This window comes from Myodes glareolus, chromosome 9 (assembly GCF_982192425.1).
Source record: "Myodes glareolus chromosome 9, mMyoGla1.1, whole genome shotgun sequence".
NCBI lineage: Eukaryota > Metazoa > Chordata > Mammalia > Rodentia > Cricetidae > Myodes > Myodes glareolus.
Window position 1 is genome coordinate 96,593,793 of NC_142034.1, and position 27,083 is coordinate 96,620,875.

General features: G+C 48.6%; 1 protein-coding gene across 4 annotated transcripts; it reads right to left on the bottom strand.

The window, feature by feature from the left end:
* Positions 1 to 347: 347 nt before the first annotated feature.
* Slx4 (SLX4 structure-specific endonuclease subunit) lies at positions 348 to 26,340 on the bottom strand. Of its 4 annotated transcripts, none has more exons than XM_048433055.3 (15): positions 26,009 to 26,340; positions 23,248 to 23,879; positions 21,242 to 21,469; positions 15,438 to 15,627; positions 14,483 to 14,695; positions 12,408 to 12,610; positions 11,962 to 12,278; positions 11,158 to 11,371; positions 10,720 to 10,805; positions 9,586 to 9,735; positions 8,810 to 8,976; positions 5,805 to 8,008; positions 2,766 to 2,868; positions 1,777 to 2,199; positions 348 to 1,402 (listed from the first exon to the last, which is right to left on the bottom strand). In XM_048433055.3, exons 2-15 carry the CDS (start codon positions 23,597 to 23,599, stop codon positions 1,051 to 1,053), a joined length of 5,202 nt encoding a protein of 1,733 aa, XP_048289012.3. In that variant the 5' UTR covers positions 23,600 to 23,879; positions 26,009 to 26,340; the 3' UTR covers positions 348 to 1,050. The 4 variants fall into 4 exon arrangements, with proteins under 4 accessions (XP_048289012.3, XP_048289013.3, XP_048289014.3 ...); XM_048433056.3 differs by lacking the exon at positions 26,009 to 26,340 and having other exon boundaries at positions 1,777 to 1,890; positions 2,020 to 2,199; positions 23,248 to 23,952; XM_048433057.3 differs by lacking the exon at positions 23,248 to 23,879 and having other exon boundaries at positions 26,009 to 26,338.
* Between the last annotated feature and the right edge of the window lie 743 nt (positions 26,341 to 27,083).

The following is a 27,083-nucleotide window of genomic DNA, read 5'->3' on the forward strand; positions in this document are numbered from 1 at the left end:
GGCACAGTCCTAGATCATACACCCATTGTGTTGACAAGGCAAAGCTGACCAGTAGGTCCGTCAGTACCAGCCTGCCACTTGTGACATTCCAGATGAGACTGTGTCCCTGGTCTGCCTCCCTGAGCAGCTGCAGTTTAGTGCCTGTGAGGGCAGCGCAGTGTGAACAGAGGGACAGTGAATGTACAAGCAAGAAGAACCGAGTCCTATGCCTGTTACCTAGGACCGGAGCTAAAGGGGCAATGAGCAGCCCTGGCACCCAGGGTAAGAATGTGTACAAAGGTGCTGGGACAGCAGGGCAGTTGGGCTTAAGTCACCGTGTTCTCAAAAATTCCGCAGAGAGGAACATCTAGGTTTATTTACTTAGTATTTATTTTAAATAAAGCCTTGCTTTTATTGCACTCATATAAAACAACTTCACGGTATTTAAAACAGACAAGGATAGTCACAGGCTACGGGAACCCAAACGTCCGGTTTTTTGGCCCTCCCCAGGGTCCACACTGCTTCTGGGTCAGAGGTTTAACATACATGGGAGGAACCCACAAACAACATGCTTACTTTGGGGGTCTTCACAGTTGTGCTGGGCCCTATTCGTAGTCCTGTTAGAGAATGCTGGTGACATTGACTAGTATCTGGGCAGGCATCAGGTCAGAAGAGCACCTGTGCTGTGGTGGTACAGGCCGCCCTGGGGTGCCTGAATTGGTTTGAATGCTGAGAAGGCAGGCTGGGCTTGATGCTCATCCCAGAATATGTTACCAGGACAGCTGTGCTGGGGTGTAGTAGACACAGAACAGCAAGAGAAGAAGGCGGGGTCTTGCCCTAGTCGGCTGGTATGGCCCACTGCTCTCAGGAACACATAAGATGGGGATCCTGCTTGAGTCAAAGGGGGAAAAACTGATACTGACTGATGGGGGGAGGGAGGACCTGGCTCTAAATCCAGGGGTGACACAGAGCAGAGAGTATGCTGGGGATGTCACTTTCAGAGACACAGACAGCTGTCCTGAGACATACCCGCGAGACCCTCTGGCAGGCGGCGACTGAGATGGAAGCCTGTCATTTCTGGTCCTTTTTCTTCCTGCCCAGGGGCTGCCGCCTCCTCTGTTTCAGCTTCTCCTTTCGGGCTGCAGCAGTTGTGAAGGTGATGCACTGGGCATCGAGGATGTCCAGCAGCTTGCCCATGGCCACAGGAATGCCCTCCTGCTTCAGCTCAGCCTGTAGTTCAGCCAGCTCGAGGGGCTGGTATGTCAGTACCTTCCTGTACAGGGCAGGCTTGGAGCAGATGTAGCGTCTCACTGCCTCCTCTGTGTCTGCGGCCCGGCGGGCAACCTGTGATGCACTGACCCCCTCCTCGTCGTCCTTGTCGTCACCTGCAGACTCCAAGGCAGCTGCAAACCCACAGGAGGAACTGGAAAGAAGAGATGATGATCTGGGCGCCCTCTCTCTACAGCCCTCATGACCCGGAGCCCCTCTGAGGGAACGAGTGCTTCAGGGCTCTGCTGAGCCTCGCATGTGACAGGACTCCTGACGGTGTCCCACAGGTCTGTGGTTTCAGGATTCCTGGCTGGCCCAGTCTAGGTGGGATCCCCTCTTAGCCAGGAAGCTCCAGCATGAAAGGAAGTTACAGAGTTCAAAGGCCTGTAGGGACTCAAGGAGTGAACCTTTAAACCATGTGGGTTTCTTGCAGAGGCCCAGAATTCAATGGGATTTTGGACACTGGCCATTAAGAGTCCCCAATGCCTCTCACACCACCATTCAGAGGACACATGATATGACCATTACCTGTGAGAGCTAAAGGAGTTGTCACTGCCATCCACAGAGGTGGCCACGGACTCCTGGGAGGCTGGAAGCAGGGCATCTCCAACAGGGCCTACAGGCGGTTCCCCGGCTGGCAACCTGCTCGGGTAGGAAACACTTTCACTGCGCTGTTTCTCTTGATGCTGAGGGTTCTTGGTTTTAGTGGGACCCTTGGCTCTTTGAGCCCCCAGACCTGCAGTGGCTTTGATCTGGGTGTAGCCTCCTGACCTTGAAGGTTTGTAGGTCTCAGCGGTAGACGCCTGGCTACCAGGTACCTCTGGGCTGCAAGGTAGCTGGGAGGACTGGATCTCGTGCTCCGAGTCCGACTCCAGCGTCTGGTGAGTGTACTGGAAAATCTCCTTCAGTTTCAGAACCATCTGGCGTTTGGGCAGAGCACGGACTCCAAACCTGCATGGAAACAGGTGAACTTCAGGGTCCAACGGTGCAGCTATTTCTGCAGAGCAAGGCGCGGCTCCATTGGACGGAAACCTTACAGCCTGTCTTTCAGGAGTGTTCATGCCAGCTAAGCTTGCTCTAAAGGACATCCATGCTGGAGAGGCCCAGAGTGTTCTGAGCAGTGGTGGAAGCAGCGACTTCCCCAGGCACCCAAGCCGAAGAGCAGTATTTGTCAGAATGTGACAGTTTTCACATCATTTTAGAAAATGAAGTCTTACTTGGGATGGCACAGCTAGGGCCCGTGTCTACCAGTGTGAACCATGGAGACCTATTTCCTAGGAGTAACCCTCAGGAGCTCCTGTGTTAGTTTCTTGAGCTCAGATCTGGTGGGAGTGAAGAAAGGCCCAGCATCCACCCCACTTACCATGCCCTCTGCAGAGCAGCCTGCAGGACCTCCCTCCCAGGCTCAGAGCCAGCTCACCTCCCAGACCTGAAGGGGGTGCCGGGTCATTCTACTTCCCGGGCCTGGTTACTCACAGGAGACCACGGAAGAGGAAGCCTGGAGAAACACTACCAACCTGTCCAGCTCTTTCTTCAGCACCGGGGTCTCCATGATTGAATACCTTGGCATTGGAGTTATAGGCACTTTGGGGGGCAAGTTCTTTTTCCGATTAGCACCTTCTGGATAAAACATGAGAAGCACAGGTATTAGGGTGAGAGGCATGGATTTGCTACCACTTCTTGCCCTGGAAGTATCATGGGAAATGACAGACCCCAATCGACACCGTGCCCCAGTACAGCATTAATGGCACCATCACCGTGTGGAGTTGTATCTTCCCATTGGGAGGGGTACACAGCAACTGTGAGGAACCATGCCATGTCCGCAGCACTAATGTGGGGGGAGCAGGCTCTGGGGGCCTCCTGGAACAACAGCCCAGCACACGATCTAACCTACTGGGAAAGAACGGCTGACGGGCAGTGACATGAGATGACTGGCGGCACTGACGGCTTCCACGCTTAGACATCAGAACCTCCTGGTTCAACAAGGAAAAGACCATGCAGGCTGCCTACCCCGAGCCTGATGACCTGAGTTCATCCCCGGACGCCACACTGAAAGGAGAAGACTAACACCAGGTCGTCTCCTGACCTCTGCATGCACATGCACACACACAATACATAAATAAACAAATGATTGGACTCTCCAAAAAAAAAAAATATACAAATAGCCACTAAATACATAAAAGATGCCCAGCATCACGAGCCATCAGACATCAAAATTACAGTACAATTGCACTTCGCAGCCCCTAGGACGGAAGCATGGACGGTGCTGGCGGGAACAGGGAGAACTGGGGCACCCACCTCACACATTTCTTGGTAGGGGAATACAATGAAGCATCTTGGGGAAAAATGTGTGGCAGTTCCTCAAAATGCTAACCACAGCTACCCTATGATCCAGTAGTCCTGGACCTAATTACCAGAAATGAAAATTATGTCTACACAAAGCAGGATTACTCCTAACAACTCAAATGTCCACTAATGGTGGATGGATATAGTATTCAGATGTAATAAATGAAGCACAACAGAATCTTGAAAAACCTGTGCTAAGAAGCCAGTTATGAAAGACCACACATTGTATGAATCCCCTTAAAAATGCCTTCGGGGATGGGGGCAGGTGAGAGATGGCTCAGCAGCTAAGAGCTCTGGCTGTTCCTCCAGCGGACACAGGTTCGAGTCCCAGCACCCACATGGCAGCTCACAACTGTCTGTAACTCCAGTTCTAGGGGATATGATACCTTCACACCAATGCACATAAAATAAAATTAAATAAATTATTTTTTTAAAAAAAAGATAAAAATGTTTTGGGGGAGCAGCACAGACACTGAGAGAAACAATTAATAAATGGGACCTCCTGTCAAAGGACACGGTCAACAAGACAAAACGACAGCCTACAGAATGGGAAAAGATCTTCACTAACCCCACATCAGACAGAGGTCTGATCTCCAAAATATACAAAGAACTCAAGAAACTGGACACCAAAAGATCACATAATCCAATAAAAAAAAAATGAGTACAGACCTAAACAAAGAACTCTCAACAGAGGAATCTAAATGGCTGAAAGACATTTACGGAAATGTTCAACATCCTTAGTCATCAGAGAAATACAAATCAAAACAACTCTGAGATTCCATCTTACACCTGTAAGAATGGCCAAGATCAAAAACACTGATGACAACTTATGCTGGAGAGGTTGTGGGAAAAGGGAACACTTCTGCATTGCTGGTGGGAATGCAAGCTGGTACAACCCTTTTGAATGTCAATGTGGTGATTTCTCAGAAAATTAGGAAACAACCTTCCTCAAGACCCAGTAACACCACTTTTGGGTATATATCCAAAGGACGCTCAATTGTGCCACAAGGACACATGCTCAACTATGTTCATAGCAGCTTTGTTTGTCATAGCCAGAACCTGGAAACAACCTAAATGCCCCTCTATCGAAGAATGGATAAGGAAAATGTGGTACATTTACACAATGGAGTACTACACAGCAGAAAAACAAAACACGATATCTTGAATTTTGCAGGAAAATGGATGGAGCTAGAAAGCATTGTTTTGAATGAGGTAACCCAGACACAGAAAGACAATTATCACATGTACTCACTCATAGGTAGTTTTTAAACATAAAGCAAAGAAAGCCAGCCTACAAACACAATCCCAGAGAACTTAGACAACAATGTGGACACTAAGAGACTTACATAGATCTAATTTACATGGGAAGTAGAAAGTAGAAAAAGACAAGATCTCCTGAGTAAATTGGGAGCATGGGGACCTTAGGGGAGGATTGAAGGGGGGAGGGGAGAGGCAGGGAGGGGAGCATAGAAAAATGTAGAGCTCAATAAATATCAATAAAAAATGTAAAACATTGAAAAAATGCTTTGGGGGACGAGGCAGTGGTATTGCATGTTTTTAATCCCAGCATTCAGAAGGCAGAGACAGGCAGATCTCTGTGAGTTTGAGATCAGTCTGGTCTACAGAACAAGTTCCAGGACAACTAAGGCTACAAGAGACCCTGTCTTGAAAGACCATAAAATAAAAAATTTTAAAAAATTAATGGAGATGCCAGGTGGTACAAAATAGAGAAGTTTAGGTATAAGTATTGTTTCAACTCCCAAGAGAGCCTGGGGCAAACAATAAACTCCACCTGCTCAAGAGTTGCAGTGGACATTCATACTTGCAATCCTTAGCTTGGAAGCCGAGACAGGATTGAATTTAAGCTGTAGCCTTAGCCCATTACCGAACTTTTGAGGGAACCACACCTTGCCCAATCTTAGGTACAGCTGTGATGTCTGTTGACAGCTGTCACCTCTGGCTGCTGGTCCTGGAAGTGAGCTCACAGAAAGGGATGTTAGTGTATTAGTTCAGATACGGGCAGACTTAGGGAATGCTGACTTGCTGACTGTGAAGTCTGTCCTAGGGAGCAATGAGAGCCTGGGGATCAAAGGAGAGGACTTGCCCAGATGAGCAAGTCCTTCAGCACCGCTAGCCCAGCTTTCCACCCCAGACTTCCACGCCTCCATTAGTGTAAAGGACAAGATCTCTCAGGCCTCACAGCCACTCACTTGGTGTCTCTGGACTGTCTGGCTCCAGAGCTCCGGCACTCAGCATCTGGGCCACTGGTGAGGCCTCTGGAGAGCGCTGCTCTTCCTCCTCCCAGTCGTCCCACAGAGCTGGGTTCATGAAGCTCAGTTTGCTGCTCCCTGGAGAGGCAACCTGTGAAGACTGCTCTTGAGACTGTCTCAGGGCACCAGAGCTTCCTCGAATGGGGGTGCTTCCCAGGAGTCCTGGGGAGTGGCAGTCATCACTCTGCAGCGCCTCCTGGGACTGATGGCTGGGACTGCTTGTGGTCAGGGGGCCAGTCCGCTCCAGATTCAAGTGGTCAATTGGAATTGGTGAGAGAGGCTCATCATGCCAGCAGTAGTCACCCATGGGAACTGGCGGGTCACCATCGAGCACAGGGCTGCTGTTTCCCTGATGGGAAGCCACCTCCTGCTCATCGTCACTGTCCCCAACTTCTACCACTTCATCAGCTGTGGTCTGGTTTGGCAGGCATGGCCTTGGTGATGAGTGTTCCTGGGGCCACTTGGTAAGATCAGGGGCAGGACATGGTGGCTGTAAAGAAGGCCTGTGGCTCCTGGAGTATGGATGGGAAGGGCTTCTGCAGCCCTGCCGCCCACTCTCAGGAGTTCCCTGAGTAACAGGCAGTTTATAGGGCACGATCACGGAGAACTTCTGGGCTGCTTCCTGCACAGTCCTGCGGTCTATGGAAGGCCTGGGTGTGTGCTGAGCAGTCTCATCTGGCAGGCTCCTGGTCTTAAGGCTTAAGATTTGGGTCTGTGATGAGCAATCACGACTCTTGCAGGCCCCCGGAGTGGCAGGCACCAGCCAGGAGGTGTCTGTAGAGCTGCCCTCGTCCAGACTGTTCTTCTGACTGCAGAACAGCCAGGGGATCTCTCTGCTTCCCAGAGCAGACTGATTCTCCCGCTGTCCCTCCTCTTCGCTGTGCAGCCCGGCTTCTCTCTTTGGTGGGCTTTGGGAATGCTCCTGATCTTCATCGACATCGATGACTGAAAACAGTTCAGAGGACTTGGGGCTAACGTCTAGAACTGTCCTTCCTCCTGGGGACTCCTTAGAAACTAACTCGGTCTTGGTGTGCTCTAGTTCCAGCTCCTCATCCGAATCCAGTAAAAGGATAACTTCATCCTCTTTCTTCCCATGACACGGAGGATCCTGGGTCCTGGGACTCAAGGGATCAGGGGCTGACTGGGTCAAGTCAATGGGAGGAGACTTTGCCGGGGAAATCAGGATGCCCCTATTTCTGTGTCCCAACATGGAGCTACCTCGTTTACCTTTCTGGTGGCCTGGTTCTCTCAGTAATGTGAGAATGGTACTGTCCCTTCTCTGCTTAGCCGGTGTGACTGGAGACAGTGGGCTTGGGGATGATGTCTTGGAAATGCTACTGTGTGGCCGGGGCACCGGCGGGGATAAATTGCTTGTGGGATATAAGTGAAGCCGTGACCGGCTGGGACTTCCACCTACAGGAGACTGTGACAGGAGGAAGCAGGGGGAATGGGCCCCCTCTGCCTGTCTCTCCCTAGCACTGTCACTCGGCTCTTCGTGACCAGCTGTCATTCTGGACAGCTCAGATGATTCTTTCTGAGTTGATGCGAAGAGCTGTTTGTCATCATGGGCCTTGGTGGGGAGCAAAGGGGAGCACTCTTTACTCCCCGCCTGGCGGCTCTCAGAAGGGCTAAAGGAGCGAGGCTGGCCAGCTGCCTCCTTTAGTGCCTCCTGGGTCCCTGCTCTCCCTGCCCAGTCCAAGCACTGGCCCTGGGGAAGAAGGGAATCTCTTTCCTTTCCCCAGCCGACTGGCACAGATGACTCCATCTGTCCTGTCTGCCTGCTACTCTGAGCACCTGCCAGGGAAGGCTCAGAACCTGGACTGTCCTCCCCGAGTCGGATCGTGTCCTCATCTGTGTCTGTCGCGCTTCCCGCCTGGAGCAGCTTTCTCTGAGTGGCTGCAAATTCATAAATTTCTTCCATTTCTGCCTCATTCACTTTTTCTCCATCTTCTTCACAGAGTTCAGGTTTCACCGAAGCCTCTGCTTCCTCCTCCTCATCTACCCACACTGACCTCAAGAGTTCTTGGAAATTCTCAGCTCTGCTTTTACAATTCTCGTTTTCCTTCTCCTCCTGTTGCTCTTCCTCCAAGTCTGTCGTGACAGGCACTTGTTCACACAGGTGAACAAGGTCACTCACACCAAACCTGCAAGAAGAGACACTGTATTATCACCGCTCTGTACAGAGGTGCTTTGCTGGCACCTGGACTGGTAGCCGGAGCAGCTCTCATGAGGAGGCACCAGGATGTTTCTCTCGTGGCCTTTCCCCTCGTGCAGGAACACACTTGGCTATAGCTCTAGATGGCACCTATGGTGCCTTAGCTCCACTGGTGACAAAGTGAAGGAGCGTCAGGCTAAGCCGGCAATCACAGGAGCTGCTATGGTCACAAAACCTGGCAGCACTGAAAGTCACTCAAGACCCAACCACAGCAGACAGAACTGTTGGCAGGCCAGCTGACCACCTATCAGAAGGCTCCGAAACCCAGTCAGCACGTCTCAAACCCCCATCACTGAGCTGTTGTTCCTTTTCCAAAAGGCACCCAAGGATTTACACAGCCTGGGAAGGGTGAGGCTTTACCCAGAGGTTTTCAAGCTCTGATAGAAGGAAGAACGCCTGCCTGATGCTGGGAAACTCTTATGGGGACAATCAAGGAGCTGCATGCTATGTGTGTGTCTAAGGGTGCTGAGGCCAGAGCCTACCATCTCACCATGCCAAGTATAATTTTCCCCATCCAGCTCTTCGTACCCCTGCAAGCGTCCACTCTAACCAACTATCATGTACTGCTCAGGATTGTGGCTGGTATAAACTTGAGATTAAAAGATATAATGAAATTTTTATAGGCTCAGCCCTGGCCTTTTGACAACCCTGCCATGCATGAGCTGTCAATCTCCCAATTCATGTCGCCAACTCTAAGGGCTGTGGAGTGTGTGCAAAGTACAATCCCAACCTGAGGGCCAGGGCACGCAGTTCATGAGCCAGGCTGGGAGGCATGTCAGTGTCTGCCATGTAGAGATAGTTCAGAAATGCCAGGGCAGCTTCAGAGCTCACATCATTCAGCAGGATGCGCTGGGTCAGATCCCCGTCCTCCACAGCAGAGAAGCCTTCAGCATTTACCTGAAGGCAGGGAAAACACAGAGGTTTATTATCACCTGGAGGGAACAATGGTCCGTCTTTAGCCTCTCAGATAATCTGAGATCCTGGGGGTGGGGGGTAGTCTTACGTATTTTCTTAACAGATTCTACAGTCTGGACCTTTGTTTCCAAAATCATATGGGGATGGATGTCTAAGGACACTTTAGTTTCCACTTGACAGATGTATCATGTACTCTAGGCATGTCTGACTTGGGCCTGTGGGTTACATGAGCCGCAGGATAAGGATGAATGTGGCCCAATACGTTTGCAGACGGTAATATCAGACTACAGCACTAAAGGTTGGACACTCCTGTGTCTAGAACTTTCTGACGAAGACTGAGTGGTCTGCTGGATTCCCATGTGGGGGCTCAAGCTCATAATCTCAGCATTTAGGAGACTGAGGCAAAGGGTCCCAAGTTCCAACAGAGAGAGAGAGAGAGAGAGAGAGAGAGAGAGAGAGAGAGAGAGAGAGAGAGAGATTGGGAGATTCCACAATGATGCAAATACTAATAAAAGAAGAAGGAAAACTTTCTGGAAAAAAAAAAAAAAGGAGGGAGAGGAGGAGGCAGGCTCCAGCACCCTGTGTACTTACATACTGAATAAGAAGTGGGCATCGGGCATAGAGAACAAACTTGTGGGCATAAAACACCTCTCCACTGTCAATCTGGAACTGGACATCACTCAGGTGTGGATTATTGACCATTGTCCCAAAGTCAGACACCAGCAACCCAAGGGAGCAGAGCTGGAACAGGAGGAGGAAGAGAGTTGTTAGCTCGCTCACTGCTCACTAAGTGAGCTCACACACTAAGAGGGTGTGTCAGGGAAGACCAAGAGCCAGGGCCATGCTTTCCTCCCCAAGATGTGCATATGAGCTATGAGGTTCTACCTCTAGGCTACATTAAGGACCTCATCAAACCAGAATGGCAGATGCTAGTTTCTTTCTCAGGTTCTCTATCACGGTGTGTTCCCTGACCTATGGTAGGAGGAACAGTGATAGGCAGACATCTTCACAGCTCATAAGCATGTACACACCAAGATACCTGGTTCTCAGAGTAGTCTGATATAAAGCACCAGGACCCTGAGCCCAATATGTTCTGGTACCCAATACTTCCTAGCTACATGCAGGGACATCACCGAGATGGTCCTCTGCATAAGAAGGTCCTTATGACCGGGCAGTGGTGACACACACCTTTAAGCACAGCACTCGGGAGGCAGAGGTAGGTGGGTCCCTATGAGTCTGAGGCCAGCCTGGTCTACAGAGTGAGTCCCAGGACAGGCTCCAAGGCTACAAGAAACCCTGTCTCAAAAAAAATGAGTAAAGTAAAAAAATTTAAAAAAGAAATAAAAAGAAAAAAGGTCCTTATGAAATACCAATCTTCCAATGCCATTCATTGCCTACAAAAATACACTGGGTTGTTAGTTGGAGTCCACCTCATAATCCATACAGAAGAGGCATAGGGAGTTCTTAATGAATGAAGGAAATCACTAAAAACCAAACATACAGAACAGATGCCTGAATGAGGCAGTCACTTAGGAAGCCAATGATCTCCGGACTCCTCAGCAAAGCTGGCTCTGAGAACTGGCTGCTGAGGACACCCACAGTGTCCAGGTAGAGGAGGCCTGGGACTCCACCAAGGGTTGTCAAGGTATGTTATTTGGGAACTAGACCACAGAGCCAGGGCTGAACTAACAGGTTAACTTGCAATATAGAAGTCTTCATACTTACGGAGGCGTGGTCACTCCTCTGAAGGGTCTTCTTAGATGGCAGGACAAACCCAGTCAGTGGAAGACTGTTGGGTTCCAAGTCCAACCCTGAGAGATAGATTTATAGATTAAAGGGATGTCACCTCCCAAGCAGGCAGTGTCAATCCTAGGCTTGGCTGGACGCATTATTTGAGGACGCATTATTTGAGGACATCTTCACTTAAAGTAACCCTCCCCCAACTATTTCTACCCATCTCCCTGACAGAGAAGTAGAAGGATTGTAAAACAGACAAGATTGGCCCAAGCAGCTCCATCTTTGGCTGAAGTTTAGGAAAGATGGTGAGACACACAATCGCTCTGCATCACACCCACGTCCAAGGACAGACACTGAGCTGAGACGAGCAGAGCCTTGCAGCAGCCCACATGCCAGTGCCGCTCAACACCCAACCCAGCGTCTCACCTGTGGGTGCTTCCAGACTGCTGGACCATGGGCTGGTGCTCATCCCCTCCTCTGCCAAGTCCACAAGATCCTGAAGAGCCTGGTGCTCCCTCTGGGTGGAGGACAGCAGCTGGCTCCTGGGGCTGTGGCTTATGGGAGGGCTGCTGTGGGAAGCAGGGGCCCTTTGGGTACTTGGCTCTCGCTGCTTAGGCAGCTCCAGTGACACCTCATGTTCCTGAAGGAAGTTGAAAGTGACTGGTTATTGTCACTGACCCGTTCTGCTGCAGCCACCCTACACAAGCACAGCTATATCTAAAGTTGCAGATAGGACAGGGCCCTCAAGGGAGGCCAGTCACAGCCAGGAACCTGCAGTGTTGGTAGCTTTTGTCATGGCTCAGGTCTACCTGATGCCTCCAAGTGTACAGAAGAAGGGTTGGCAGAAACTGGCCGCCCACTTCATGTCGTTTACACAACCAAGGCTGAATACCAATGCAGGACCACCTTTAGCAGAACTGTCTCAAGTGTGTGTTCAGGACCTAGGTTCCAAGGCTCTATCTCAGATTTAATAGCTGGGTGGACCTGGACTTCACATTTTAAACAAGCTTTCTAGCAATGTTCTAAATTTAGAGAACCAAAGTCTTTTTTCTCAGCAGAAGCGCTACCGAGTTGCTACTGAGAGACATGAGGCATAGCCAAAGCCCTGCTGCTTCCTCCCCATTCTATCTACAGTTCTTCTACTCATCCAGCCCCAGTATCCGGTTGCATTTCTAGACTATCTGCCTCTTTCCAAAGCCCACCCATGTGTGTTATGAGGAACAGGCTCACCTTGGGAGGCCGTGGGGACACCACTGGAGGGACCAGGCCCGCTGTATAGAAAGACTCCTCAGTCCAGGCTCCTGTGAGGGCACTGCACTCCCACAGAAAATTCCGCTTTCCTGCAGGCAGCTGCAGACGCCAGCCTGCATGCCCCAATTCTTCCTTTAAAATCTTGCTGGCAGGAAGTGGTGGGGTACAGGTTAGTTCCACTTCCTCTGAAAGGAGCTGGGCGAGGCGATCCTCAATCTGTCTACTTGTGGTCTCAAAGTCCTGAGTTAACAACTGTGGGGGACACACTGGGGGTTTCTTCCTGCGACTTTTCTTTTCTAGAGAGAAACAGAAGCAAGCGGCTCAGTCAGAAGTGGCTCTGACCGTTCATCCCAGCAGCTGCCAGAACTCTCACCCAGCAACTGGGCACCAAACTCTCCCCAGGCCTCTGCCCCAGCCACATGTACCTGCTCCTAGCCGTATCTTCTGAGAAAAAGCATTTTCCAGTCTGAGAGGGGGCACAACTGGACACTGCTCCATCTCAGAGCGAGACAGAGCCATGGCCACCAGCAGATCTTCAGATGGAGCCTCGGGTTTATTGGCCTTCCGCCTCTTCTGTGGCTCCTTCTTCATGGTGGCTCCTTTCCGTTTCAAACCTCCATCATGGTTGCTGAAGTTAAAAGATAACCACAGACTAAGGTCAGCGAGTGCCCCTGACTCTGGGCCTCTTCAATCTTACAGGAAACAAAAGAGATGGATGTGTCTGCCCCATTGCAATGAGCCAACAATTGCTTGGGTTTTCACTGTGCTGACTTTATTTGTCGTGAGCTCATTCTGCCCAAACCTAGAAATTTAGCACAGTCCATACACTGGAGGGCCCGGGCTCGTTCTTGGCCATCAGTGGTACCCGAACACCTAGATGTGGCTAAACCTTCATGGTCTATAGCTCCAAGTAGGCTCTCTGTAGTGAACAAGTTCTGCCACTGAAGCTTCAGATGCTCCCAGCGCAATCCTGGTTGCATGGATCCTGTCCCTCCTTCAGGAGAAGGACAGCAGCACCTCTATCCAAGGCCAAACGTCAAGGCCTCCAGACTCTGCTGCCACGAAGCAGCTGCCCTAAGAGCTGACCCCTCTCTGCCTTACAGAAGGCTTGTGTGAAGACTTTTTTGGCTGGAAAGAAAAATCTACTGTCTGAGTGAGCCCCAGCAACTGGGCAAGGAGGAGGTGTGTTAGGGAGCAGCTGTGGAGAGCCTGCCCTGCTGCTGGCGACATAACTCAGGCTTTTGCAAAAGCTCATCTGACAGGGCAAGTCAGAGATTCTTAGGTGTAGTCTTAGAAGATGTAAGCAATTCCTAACTCAGCTAACCACAGGCAAGACAGAGGGGCACCAGCCAGCTGCCAAGAAGTAGGCATGAAGAGCAGCCCTGATGCTGTCTGTACCTGTGCCACAGACAGGGCCCGGCTTGGGGAAATCAAGGAAGCAGTGAGGAAGGCAAGAAGATACTCAGACCAGCATGGTGCTCTAGCCATGAAATGCTGACTACTCCAAAGTGCAAATATCTCAGCACAGGAACATTCAAAGCCCCCTTAGGAAAGGTCCAAAGTCCCCTGAGGATGTTCAATTCCCATAACTTTCTACTCACCAGCCTTCTAGAAGGACCCATGTACATCTAGTTTCATTATTTGGAGATATTTTAAAAGCATGTATGTTTAATCTATGATACAAGCAATAGATTAGATTCTAAGGCCTCAAGTCTTTCTGCCCTACAGTGCTAGTATGGATGGACTAAATGTAGGTAGACTCCCTGGCTTGGAGAACCCCGTCCGCCCACTGGGATCTCAGCTGTGGCCCAGCCCAGCAGCTGACAACCCATGTGCATGGCAGTGACGGGGATAAACAGCTTCCCACAGAAGTCTGTAAAGTTGGGGTCAACTTAGATGTACTCAGCTCAGGAACAGGGAACAGAGCTGAGCCTCTGCTGCTTGCATCCCTGGCATCTGCATGTGAGGACTGCTTCCCAGCTGTAGCTGTCTCCTATTTTAAGACATAAGCATCAATTTGTGCGATTCAAAAAATACATTCCTAGGGGAAAGAGTGGGGTGAATATGAACAAAAACCATTCTATTGGATTCTCACAGAATAACAGAAAGTCTTGAGGTTCTGCCTAGTCAACTCTGGACGGAGCTGAACAATCTGATTAACAGTATGGAAATGCAGCTACACTAAGACAGAAACATGCTGCACAACTGAAACAGGGAAGTAAAGCAAATACCAAACTCTCAGAAGCTCTGTAGTGGTCACTGCAGGATTATGGGACTGGCAACACTGGAGAAAGGATCAAGAGAGTAGTAGCAATTCTTTGCATGGGTGATTCTACATACATGCAAAATCCTTGTGCTCCTTAATCCTTTCTTGACCATGCTCGATTTCCTGAATTGTTTCATTCCAGAATCCAAGAGAGAGCTTGTTCTCCCCAACACTGTAAGCAGCTTTTCTAACTGGAGTGAAAAGACCATTATTTGGCTCTTTCACCTATCTTACCTGGGTACTGGAGGGCTGCTGCCCTCCTCGGGCTGAGCGGTCTGTAGCCTCACTGCCTGGAGCAGGAGCTGGGGACCCACCTCCATCTTCACTGCACACTGCTTCAAGTGACTCACTCGGCTCTTGGAGGTGAGGAATGGTTTACCACATATTGGGCAATCAGGGATCTGAGGTGGAGCAGGTCTCAGTGCCTTTTCTGCCTCATCAAGGCATCTGCAGGAAGTCAGTAAATACAAAACAACCCTCTCAAGTGACATGGACTCCATCAAATGCTTCATCCACTTCAATGTTCCCCAGAGCTGATTCTGATGTCCCCTGGAAGTCAGCCTCAGACACGAACTTTAGATGTGTATGAGCAAAGGTGCCTGAAGAAACTGGTCTTACAATCCAACAATTTCACTCCCAAGTAAAAGTCCCAAGGAAACGAAAACAAGTGTTCAAACAAATCCATGAACCGTGTGTTCACAGCAGAGGGTCTGGCATGGATGAAGTAACTGTGTTCTGTCCACACCATGGCTCACTGTTCAGCCATAGACAGAGTGGGGCTGGAGGGCGACACTCTGACAGAGATGAGCTCTGCAAACATGGCTAAGTGCAGGATGGACACAGGACGACACTGTGGGTTCCACACACGTGAGTGCACAGGAAGCAGCTGTTAGAAGAATGAGGGGGGGGGCAGCACAGTGACTTCCAAGGGGGAGAACGCTCCCTTTGGAGGTGATGAAGTAACCCAAAACGGACAGAGGTGACAAGTGCACAAAAGCCAAGGACTTGTGCCCTTCAAGTGGATGAAAGACAGCATGGGGCTTGTATCTCAGTGGGTGCTTATGAAAAGGGGTACATTAACGAAACTGAGGTGATGTTCTCATGAAAGGTGTCAACACTCCCACGGATGCTGTCAGGTGTCCTGGAATTTGGTCACTGACATAGAAAAGGGGGCCCTTGCTGCTCCTACCTGTTCACATGCTGCTCCCTCCGGGTCACATTCATTGCAGAGAGGTTTTTCTGACACATCTGACAGAAGAACAACCCCTTCTCCTCCAAGCTGTCATGACGTGAAGATGCTTCCTCCTTTCTGAACTCCTGCTGTAAGGCCAGGGCCATAGCAGCATCACTGTCTGTGGCATGGAGCCTGGCCTTAGACTCTGTGGAGTGGATAAGCATCCAGATCCATGAGAACAGACAGGCACCGTGACCTTTACCCCTTTGTCTTATCTACAGCTCAAGTATCATGGGCACTAGGCAAAGAACAAGAAACTAAAACCTAGCACCACTCTGCACGCCTGTTTACAGAGGTGCAGCCTAAGGAGAGTGGGCGCTGGGTGGGGGACTCTTGAAATAGCTCTTTCCATACTTCAGCGTGCATGCAGATTACCTGAAACTTGTTAAAATGCATGCTTTGGCGTCACGTAGCTGCCGAAGGAGAAAGACACCAAGAACCTTTGCTGGTAAATCACAGCCTCACGGCGATACACAGATTAATAGAAATGGGTTAATTTAAGACATAAAAGCTAGCTAGAAAGATGCCTGAGCTGTGGGCCAAACAGTGTTGTAACTAACATAGTTTTTGTGTGATTATTCAGTCTGGGAGGCCCGGAACGAAACAGCAGTCTCTGCTTAACATGCAGTATCTAACAGAATATGCCCGGGGAACTTCATTACTTCAGTCTACCACTCCTGCCACAAGTTCAAAAACAGCACAGCTTATTTTGGTGCCTTATTTCTTTTGTGGTATTAGAGATCAAACCCAGGACTTCACATATGGTAAACTGTACCACTGAAGTACAGCCCCAACCCAGCTCCTCTTCCCTAAACAGAAGGATGGTGTGTATTACCTCCTGCCACCACATGCCATAAGGACTGAAGACTCAACAAGATGTCCAATCACTGCAGGCTGAGAATCCTTAGGGCTCTCAAAGTCAAGACAGCAATTACAGCACCCAGAGACCCCCATTGCTATTAGCTATGGATCCTCCAGTAGTGTTTCTGGCTACTCTTTTACTTTAGAGTGAGCACACAAGCATGTGCACATGTGTATATGTATATGTGCGTATGTGTACATGTGTGTGGGTCACAAGTTGATATTGGTCACTTGATCACTCTTAACTTACTGCAGCAGAGTTTTCCTATACCTGGGCTCATCAGTTCAGCTATTCTAACTGTCCAGTCGGCCTCAGGGACGTCCTGTATCAGTCTCCCAAGGCCTAGGATTTCAGGGGGCCCATATGTGCTCAGCTTTGATGTGGGTGCTGAGGATCCAACTCTGGTCCTCATGCTGATGTGGCAAGTACTCTATCCAGTGAGCCTTTTACCTAAACCTTCTGTACATACTCAGCAGAGATGAAGAGTCATGCTGCCTAGAGGATCACCTGACATTATGACCCTCTAGGAACACAGAGTTCACAGCCCCTTTGAAAAGCGGAGGCCAAGCCGTTTAGCCCAGAGCTGGGCAGACCTCTGACTCACTCACAGTATACCTAAAATACAAGGGACTGGGAAGAGATGAAATGACGGCATAAACAATAATTCAGCAAACCCAAATGTGGCAAACTATGAGCCAACTGATTAGTCTAGACTTTTCAAAAGTTAATGTAAAAAAAAATTGGGAACTATTCTACAATCTGAACTAAAAAGGTTTTATTCAGAGTTGGGTATGACACTTGAGCCTATAATACTAATACTGGAGATGGGGTTAGAGGTATAAGGATTAACCCTGAGTTCAAGGCCAGCTTGGTTTACATAGTGAATTCTAGAGCTACATAGCAAATTCTTGTCTGAATCCCACCCCAAAAAAGACTATTGGAGCTAAAGCAATTCACAGCGTGTGAACTTTGTTCAGAAAAAAAACAAGCTACAAAAGATAGCCTGGACAACTAGGGGACTGTTATGAACTTAGGTAAAATGATGGCATTGTGCTTATGCAAGAAAATTTAAGGGTGGCGTGTCAATGTGACACCATCACTGACATCACTGGTAAGCATAGAGACACAAAATACATAAGGCAGGAGCATCTGGAAACCATTCTGGGTCTAGTCTGCTGCCCAATTCCAGAATCATGAATGAAGCTAATTAAAATGAGAAAAATGACCTGGGCAGTGGTAGCACGTGCCTTTAATCCCAGCACTCAGGAGACAGAGGCAGGTGGATCTCTGTGAGTTCGAGGCCAGCCTCGTCTACAGAGTGAGTTCCAGGACAGCCAGGACTGTTACACAGAGAAATCATGTCTCAAGAGACCAAAAAATGATGTGAAAAACAAAAAAGTACGTGTGTGGCTAAATGTTACAACTGTTAAATCTAGGTAGAGTTCATAAAGCTACCTTTCTCAACCTGGGGGTCGTGACCCCTTGGGGGTTGCAGGTCATATATTTACATTAAAATTTATAACAGTAGTAAAATTAATTCTAAAATAAAATAAAATAATTTTATGGTTGAGGTCAACATGAGGAACTGTATTAAAGGGTCACAATGCTAGGAAGGTTGAGTATTAGCATAATGGAGATTTCTTTAGGTTTTTGTTATTTTGTTTTGATTTTTCTTTTTCTTGGTGTTTTTTTTTTTGGTTTGTTTGTTTGTTTGTTTTGTTTTGTTTTGTTTGAGATAGGGTTTCTCTGTGAAAGTACTGGCTGTCCTGGAACTTACTTTATAGAGCAGGTTGGCCTGGAATTCACAGAGATCTGCCCGCCTCTGTCTCCCGAATACCGGGATTAAAGGTGTGAATCCACCACCACCTGGCTTTGTTTTGATTGTGTGTGTGCACATGTGCGGTATGCGCACGTGTGGAGGCCAGAGCCAACATTAGGTGTCTTCTTCTATTGCTTTCTACCTTTCCAGGGGTCAGCCTGTCTGTCTCTCCAGTGTTAGGGAATAGTGTACACCACCACACCCAGCCATAGATGCTGGGGATTTGAATTCAAGTCCTTGTGTTTACATTTTACACACTGAGTCATTTCCTCAGCCCTTACTGTGGTTAAAAAAAAAAGAATTAAAAAAAAACCTTCCTGTAAAAGAATAATTTCATAATAAAAGAGGGGAATGGGAATGAGAAGGAAGGAAAAGAGGGAGTGAGACCATGAAAGAAACTAGGAGCTAAAGAGAGAGTTCAGCGGTGATGGGTGTGTAGTGCCCCTGCAGAGGACGAGAGTTTGCCCAACAGTACCCATGTCAGATAGCTCACAACTGCCTGCAACTCCAGCTCCAGGGGATTCAACATACTCTTCTTCTGTGCTGTAGAGTAATTCTTTTGTACACTGTGGAGATTTGTCACTCTGCTGAGGGAGTACCTTCCGCTCCTTCAGCCAATAGTCGCTGAAGTATGAGCCCACGGTGCTGCGGTGCTCCTTCAGCCAATAGCCGCTGAAATATCAGCCCACTGGGGCATGGTATATTTCTCTTTAAAAAGAGCGGCAAGTCTCGGCTAGGGCTCTTGGTTCCGACTCCCGCTCCAGCGACTAGACCCCTTTCCTGACAGTTTGTGTGTATGTAAGTTTTACCCCCCAAAAATAAATATCCCTTTAAAACCTAATTGGTGTGGGATTGATTTGCCAGTATCTGGCGCCCTAACATATGGCTTTTTCCCCCCTCGTGGCGAGGGCCTAGCAGTCTGAGTGTGCACCTGGAGTCTCTTTGCAGCCCCACGGCTTTTACCCTGACTACCCAGCTCCTAGCTTAAGTGCAAACCGCATTCGCGGGGCCGCGCAGCTAATCTGTAAATTTAACCTCTGGATTTGAGTGTATATATTTTAGAGTTTGCTTCCTGGTTTGACTCCATTGCCACATGGATTCAGGTGCGCCTCCGCCACCTACTGGCAGGCAACGGTCATTACAGGTTAAGATTTTTCTTTTCGGTTGAAAATAAATAAATAAATACATACATACATACAAGTACGATTTCTTTTGATTGAAAATGTCAGAAAATATTACTATCCAAAGTTCAATGGCTTTTTTAATTGTGCTATGGAGGATATTCTGAAGGATGTCTCTGATATTCCTCTTACTTGGTTATTTATGGGATCTGTTGCTTTTCTGATGTTTGGCTATTTTATAAGGATGATGCAGTCCTTACAGATTAAATCCACAATGCTGAGGGCAGAGATTAAAACCTTAAGGACAATTCAGACTGACACCAACCTCCTCAAAAAAGAGTTTGGAGTTTTCAAGGAGGAGACTAGATCAGAGTTTGGAGTTTTCAAGGAGGAGACTAGATCAGAGTTTGGAGTTTTCAAGAAGGAGACTAGATCAGAGTTTAGAGTTCTCAAGGAGGAGACTAGATCTTTGTCTGATATGACTCGGTCGACTGACCAAAATATCCAGAATGTACAGTCTGATATTGCTTCTTTAGAAGGGCGCTTCACTGCTCTAGAGGAGGGGACAACCAAAATGACTTGTAACCTCCAGTCCATGACTGTAAGTGCTGAAACATTAGCTGAGAGGGTTAAAACCATTGAATGTGAAAATCGGACTTTATCAAAAGGGTATGATAAATTAATTGACAGGATTTCCATACAAGAAGGCACAGTACATGCCATGAGGATTATGTCCAAGGAGGATATGGTATCTCTAACGGACAAGCTCCACACCTTAGAATTATCAATGAAGGCGATTGTGTCCAAGGAGGAAATGGTGTCTCTGACGGACAAGCTCCATGCCTTAGAATCGTTAATGAAGGCTTTGGAGCATAATACTGGACAGGAGATTCAGGACTTACAGAAGGCAATGATGAGCAGATTTAATAAGATTGAGGAAATCATAGACTCTGATAAACAGGAGCAAAAGGTAGAAAGGCAACATTTACCTCCGAAAACTCTCAGTCTACACAGAGTTATACCTGCCTTTCCAGTAATAACATCAGAAAAGATAACTGGCTCCAAAAACCCTAAGGTCATTAAAGAACATATATGGGAGCCTATACGTATGAGTGATCTGAAAGAATTACTCTCTTACTTAAACAAAAGGGGAAGGTACTGCGGGAGCGCCTTCTGCTCCTTCAGCCAATAGCCACTGAAATACCAGCCCACTGGGGCATGGTATATTTCTCTTTAAAAAGAGCGGCAAGTCTCGGCTCGGGCTCTTGGTTTCGGCGCTTGGCTCCGGCTCCTGCTCCAGCGACTGGGCCCCTTTCCTGACGGTTTGTGTGTATGTAAGTTTTAACCCCCAAAAATAAATACCCCTTTAAAACCTAATTGGTGTGGGATTGATTCGCCAGTATCACTCGGAGAGGTTTAATAAAGAAGCTGACTGGTCAATAGCTGAACAGGATAAGGTTAGGCAGGAGAGCCAAACTGAGGATGCTGGGAGGAAGAAGGGTGAAGCTGGAAGGAGGAAGAAGAGAAGCAAGATGGGCGTGCCATACTGAGAAATGGAACCAAGTCATGTGGCAAAGCACAGATAAGAAATATGGATTAATTTAAATGTAAGAGTTAACTAGTAACAAGTTTCAGCTATTGGCCAAGCATTTGCAATTAATATTAAGTTTCTGAGTGGTTACTGGGGAGCAGCTACCTGCACAGAAAAACTCCACTTATACTTCTGATCTCCACAGATACTTGCATTCCCGTGTACATACCCCCACACAGACACATACATACGCATAATTAAAAGTAATAAATAGTTTTTACAAGGACATTCGTTCTCTGGCTAGCTCCAATGAGGGGTGAGATAAACATGAGACAGGGAACCTGTATACAGAAAGGAAGCCAACAGGCTCCTTCTGTTTCCCTTTCTTACAGTCTGATCTTAGAAAGCAGAACATGCTCACCATACCGTTTTCTGCCACCACCTCCACTTGAGAGCTCCTTGGGACATTTTCTTCCAGTGTGGTCTTTAGGGAGGATTCTTCTGAAGCATGTCGCAAGCGTTCAGGGTCTGCTCTCTTGAACTGCTTCATCCGTTGGAGAACCAGCTCCGAGGCTCTGGGTTTGGAGGGACTTGGCACAGCAGTCGTAGTGAAGCAGGGCGGAAGGGGCTGGGAGCCGCCATGGGGAGCGCTCTCTGGCAGGAGGAAAATAGGCACAGCATTTGTCCTTCAGGTCAGACTCAACTCTAAAACGCCTTTACCAGCCAGTTCAGGCTTCACCTGACTCGCAGGAGTAGGAGCTGCTCACTCGTGCACTGTGGCAGGAGACTGGGCCCCGTGACTGCTGATGAGCTCGGGGTTCATTGGGGGTGATGCAAATACTCTCAAGTTAGGTGGTAGTAGTGGTGGTTGCACACTCTAAATGTACAGAAACACTAAACTGTACACTTTAAGAGTAGAATTATGAAATATGAGTAATACCTCAATAAAGCTCTTATTAAAGAAATACTAATGACAAGTGTTTGTCTCTTTCTAGACCAACTCTTTAACTTGAGATTCATCTATGGCCTTCCGTGGGGATTCAGGAACCCCCAAAGCTATGAGCCAATTTCGCACGTATGTAGGTGCAAATCACAAGGAGCTTTCACCAGCTGCACAAGGGAGTACGAGCGCCCAGGTACCTGGGCAGCTTCCAGCAGGCCTTCAGCGGTCTCTAGTGGCTCAGACTTTACCACCACTGCTGAAAGACTCTGCACCCATGCTAGAAAAAATGTTCTTCAGGATACAGAAGAGAAGGTGAGAAAATCAGAAGCCTGAAGAACACACCACACATGCGAGGCTGGTGGCAGTTCTGTGTGAGGAGGGCAGTTAGAACAAGCACATGGCTGAGGACGCCAAGGGTGACAGGGCAGGGAACCTGAACCTGTAGTGTACCCTCTGGAAGCCTCCTCAGCCTAACCAAATGGCTGACCCATCCCAACCCACCTACCTTAGAATTAACTCACAAAAATACAAAAAGCACCATTATTTTCATGCTGACATGACTACTGTCAACTTCATAAACATCTACGGCAAACGGAGCACAGAGCTCTTAAACATACTCACAGAAACTCACAAAGGGCCACACAAACTGTGGTCCCAGGGCTAGCCTTGTCTTACACTGTCACAAAGCCACACCCGTTCACATCCACATCATCAATAGCTGCTCTCACACTACAGCAGCCATTAAGAACAGTTGGCCTCTGTGCCTAGGGGAGATCAGTCTAGGAATCCCTACTGATTTCCAGACCTTTCTACAAAGTATGCACGCCTTTAATCCCAGCACTTAGGTCACAGAGACTGGCGGATCTCTGTGAGTTCAAGGCCAGCCTGGTCTACAGAGCTAGTTCTAGGGCAGGCCAGGGCTATTACACAAAGAAACCCTGTCTCAAAAAACCCCCCAAAACCCACAAAGACAAAAACAAAGTACACTATCTGCATTTAACCTGTGTACACCTAGTGTGCTTTAATTCAGCTACAGATTAATATAACACCCAACACACAGCAAATGCTGTGCAAACAGTCGCTACACTGCACTGCTAGGGAGTAAAGACAAAATAAAAGAGAGAGAGAGGGAAAAAAGACATATTAAGCACAGACTATTTATTTCCTCAAATGTTGACATGTGACAGAGAGTGAACCCACAATCAAGGAGGGCCAACTGCAGCTGCTGCACAAACTATATGATCTGTAAAACCAAAGGATTTATTCTCTGACTTTGTTTTGTTTGAGATAGGATCTCTCTACATAGCCATGGCTGTCCCAGAACTCAGTATGTAGACCAGGCTGGCCTCACACTCAGCCCCTGCCTCCTGAATGCTGGGATTAGAGGTATATGCCACCTGGCCTTTTACAGCAAGTTTTCTGAGCCTCAGTTTACAGGAGCACACATCACGTGGTTCGCTCTCCAGAATCAGAGGGTCCTGCTGGTTACCTGTCTGAATGCCCTGTGCTTTCTCACACAACACAGGCCGTGGGGTGGGAGCAAGGACACCACCCTTTCCATGCACGGGGAGAGCTGGGTCCCCTTCTTGGGATTTGGGTGTCCCTTGTTTTTTAGTCCTAGAGGCCTGGCTGCCTGATCGAGGTTTCTTCTCTGAAGGGCCTTGAAGGCTTTTGGTCCTGGTGGCAGCTTGACTGGCTTCTTTCACCTTGCCTCTCCTCTGAGAGCCACCAGTGATCTTCGGCTTCTTCCTTTCTCCTGACACTTCTTTGGTTGCATTTTTTCTCACCCTTTGGAAAAAGCTGGCACAGAGTTCTTTGAAATCATCATCTGACTCATCCATCGTTTGACCTGTTTTAAGGTTTTCAGGTTTGTCTTTAGGGGAATGAAGAGCGATCTGGAAACATGTCCACAGAGGAGACACTCACGAATCAGCCTGCTTCGGCCTTACCACACTAGGGCTCCTCTTCTCTCTGATTTACTTGGAGACTTTGTGAAACTGCTTTCCTCTCCATAATGACTTAAATATCGTTCTTCAATTTGAACCCATAGTTAAACATGTTTTTAAAATTCCCTGTTAATGTTCACAAGGGAGAGAGTATGTTGCTGTCCAACTGCTGCCTCTGAAACAGAACACATATGAACTGATTCTCCACGATCTCCATGGTGATAAAGGGTATGGGTTCATTTAATTTCGTATCTGTGGAAAACCAAAAGCATCTAAGTATAATTAGACAGCTATTGCTATTTTATGTCATTTCTTCCATGAAGGTATAAGAGCATGTAGGGTATGGGGGAAATCTCCAAGGCACAGCCTGGATAGAAGTCCCACAGTATGACCCAGCACAGAGCACATCACACACACACACACACACGAATGCACACCTAGAAGCCTGCCAATACAAAGTCTCTAGGCAGGAAAAAAAAAATGTGTATCTTGGGAGTGTGTTCTTTATTGAAATTTGGAGAAAAACATAAAGGCCAGCTGCCACTAAATAAATGCCCCCCAATTACAGGAGCACATCTTCCTATAGCGGCCTCAGACCCCCAGCTATTGTTTTCTCAGATGAGGCTGTCACCAAATATTGCAAAATGACCTCAATAAAGAGAAAAAGGGCGTGTCCTTGTACACCCAGGAGAGCAAAAAGGCCACTCTTTTCTGTCCTTAGTCCACAGGGGCTCGCTACACTGCCTGTATGCAAAGGTTGGACCAGTGGGCATAAGTGTTTCCTGGGGCACACAGTGCACTGGGGTTCAGAAATCAAGACTGAATAATCTGGATTTGAGGAGCTGGTTCAGTGTGTAAGTGTGTTTCCTGCACAGGCATGGGACCCAAGTTTAACTATCCAGGACCCATGTCAAAAAGCCAGTGCTGGGTAGAGGGTAGCGGAGATGGAGACAGGGATTGCCAAAACTTGATGGTTAGCCAGCCCACTGGAAAATTCCAAGCTCCAGGTTTCAGTGAGAGACTCTGTCTTGAGGCGATAAGGCCAACAGTGATAGAGTGGTACACCCAACATTCTCATCTGACCTTGGCTGCACACGCGACTGCGTACATGTGCGCATGAGTGTGCACACACATACATACATACACACACACCACTTGAAATAACCCAATGGCAGAAATCGATTCATTCCAAATCTAGTAATGCAATAATCTTAGGGGTTTCCCTTAGACCTTCAATGGGCCCTGTCCCCCTCCTCATTCTGCACTGTCACACATGGTTGTCACAGCGACATCTGTCAAGGCCTATAATCACTTGCAGTGCAGAACACTTATTGAATGCTTGTGTACCAGACACTACACCAAGTGCTGTTTAACTCTTTAACTCAACTAATCCTTACAGCAATCCTATGTAATACAATCTACCATCATCTTTTCTTTAGATCGAGGAATCAGGCACAAGCAGAGTGAGGAACAGTTTTGAAGCGGCAGGGCAGAGATTCTAGGCAGTGCGGTTCAGGTCCTAAATCCTACGTTTTTATTCACTGAATTACCTGCTAATGAAGTTCAACACCTCAGTTAGACACAGATTTTATTTACTTTATAATTTCTGTGGCTTGTCGGGTAACCAACTATCTATTGAATTCACAAACTACAAAGAGTTTGATACAGTGGGAAGAAGAGCAATGGTAGAGGGAAAGGTTTGCAGGGAGAGAGCTTAGGCACAAGGACCTGGGACATCAGGCAAAAGCAAAGTGAAGTTTATCATGCTAGGTATGTATAATTCACACTTCATCAGTGTTGAGGCCCCACATCTCCGCTGACAACCGAGTGATAAGACGTCCCTCTCCGGTACGTGCTCCACTGATATCTACTAAACGACATAACGGATCCCACCAGGCTGCCAGCTTCCAGAGGGCAGAGCACTCCGCCTCCTGGGCGCCCTACCTGACTGCCAGCTAGCTCCCTGCTGGCGACAAGGGAATGAATGGATGGGGGGCGGGGCGGACTCTCCCCGCGTACCTCTACTGGAGACCCAAGTGAGGGACTGTCTGGGAAAACGCCCTGGCGGTCCTAAAGCCAGACAGACCCTTCGGAGCGCTGGGCTGTCCGGTGGCCAGAGCACTGCTCCCACCTCCCTCCGGGGCGCTGCCCCTATCTACCGAGCACAGCTCCTGCCACTCAGTGGCCGGGGGCGCCGACGGACGAGACAGACGCCGACCGGCCTCACACGAGAAGGAAAATCGCGGGAACTGACAGGCCCCACACCCCCACCAGGTCACCAGCCCGATGCCCGGCTCCTCCTACCTCCCGCGCAGCGGCCGCACCTTCTCTACCGAGAGCCGTCGGACTGCGCCTGCGCGCTGAAGCTTGAGCGCGGAGAAGGACGAGTGCGCAGACGCAAAGCCTGCGCCTGCGTAAGACTATGTGTGTGGTGCGGGGTTTGAAGAGGGAACGAGGGTCCTTTTCCGGTGTTCCTGTGCCGCTGCGAGTGTTTCCGGATGGCGTGAGGCGGGGCCAGCCGGGGGTGGCGTCTTGCTGCCTGCACGATGACAGCGCGCGCTGCGTGAATTCTACTGAGTGCTGTGGAGCCTCGGGTTGAGGGTAGTGACTGTCGCGTTGAAAGAAGTGGCGGGGCTGGAGGGATGGCTCAACGGTTACGAGCTGCTCTACAGGAGGTCTTGAGTTCAAGTCCCAGCATCCGCTTGGTGGCTCGCAACCATCTATAACTGTAGTCCCATGGGATCCTATGCCTTCTTCTGGTATGCAAATGCACAGGCAGACAAAACACCCATGAACATAAAGTACGTAAATAGATAAATCTTAAAAAAGAAAAAGAAAAAACAAAATGCGGTGACATCCGCTCATGGGGCGCGCAGGTGGAAAAGCTCCAGGTGCAGGCAGGGTGCCTGCTAGAGCAGCGCAGTCTTGTGAAGGGTTTCAGCTTCACCCGGAGGTGGAGGTCCTCGCTAGTGGTTGAAGATTGTGAACGGGGTGAGAGGCAGCACCTTACGCCAGGAGTCAGAAAGGTGCAGAGTAAAGAGAATGGAGACAGATTACATGATAGACTTGTGACCGGATGGTTAGAATTCGTAGGTTTCTGAGCTGAGCATTTGATCAGATTGTGATCCAGGCACTGAAATCACACAGGAAACATTTGAAGGAGTAGAACTGGAGAGAAGTTATAAAATTTTCTTAGAGATATAATTGAAGAGGCGGGCGGTGGTGGCGCACGCCTTTAATCCCAGCATTTGGGAGGCAGAGGCAGGCCGATCTCTGTGAGTTCGAGATCTACAGAGCAAGTTCCAAGATAGGCTACAAAGCTACACAGAGAAACCCTACCTCGAAAAACGTATTGTAAAATCTTTTTTTTTCTTCGAAG

Bases quoted from the DNA above. Each gene is read 5' to 3' on its own strand.
- Slx4 (XM_048433055.3), bottom strand. From the start codon at position 23,599: ATGGATGAGTCAGATGATGATTTCAAAGAACTCTGTGCCAGCTTTTTC. The intron at 15,628-21,241 runs GTATGGTGAGCA...TCCACTCCACAG, and splicing joins GGAGGTGGTGGCAGAAAACG to AGTCTAAGGCCAGGCTCCAT. The intron at 14,696-15,437 runs GTAGGAGCAGCA...GACTTCCTGCAG, and splicing joins AGGGAGCAGCATGTGAACAG to ATGCCTTGATGAGGCAGAAA.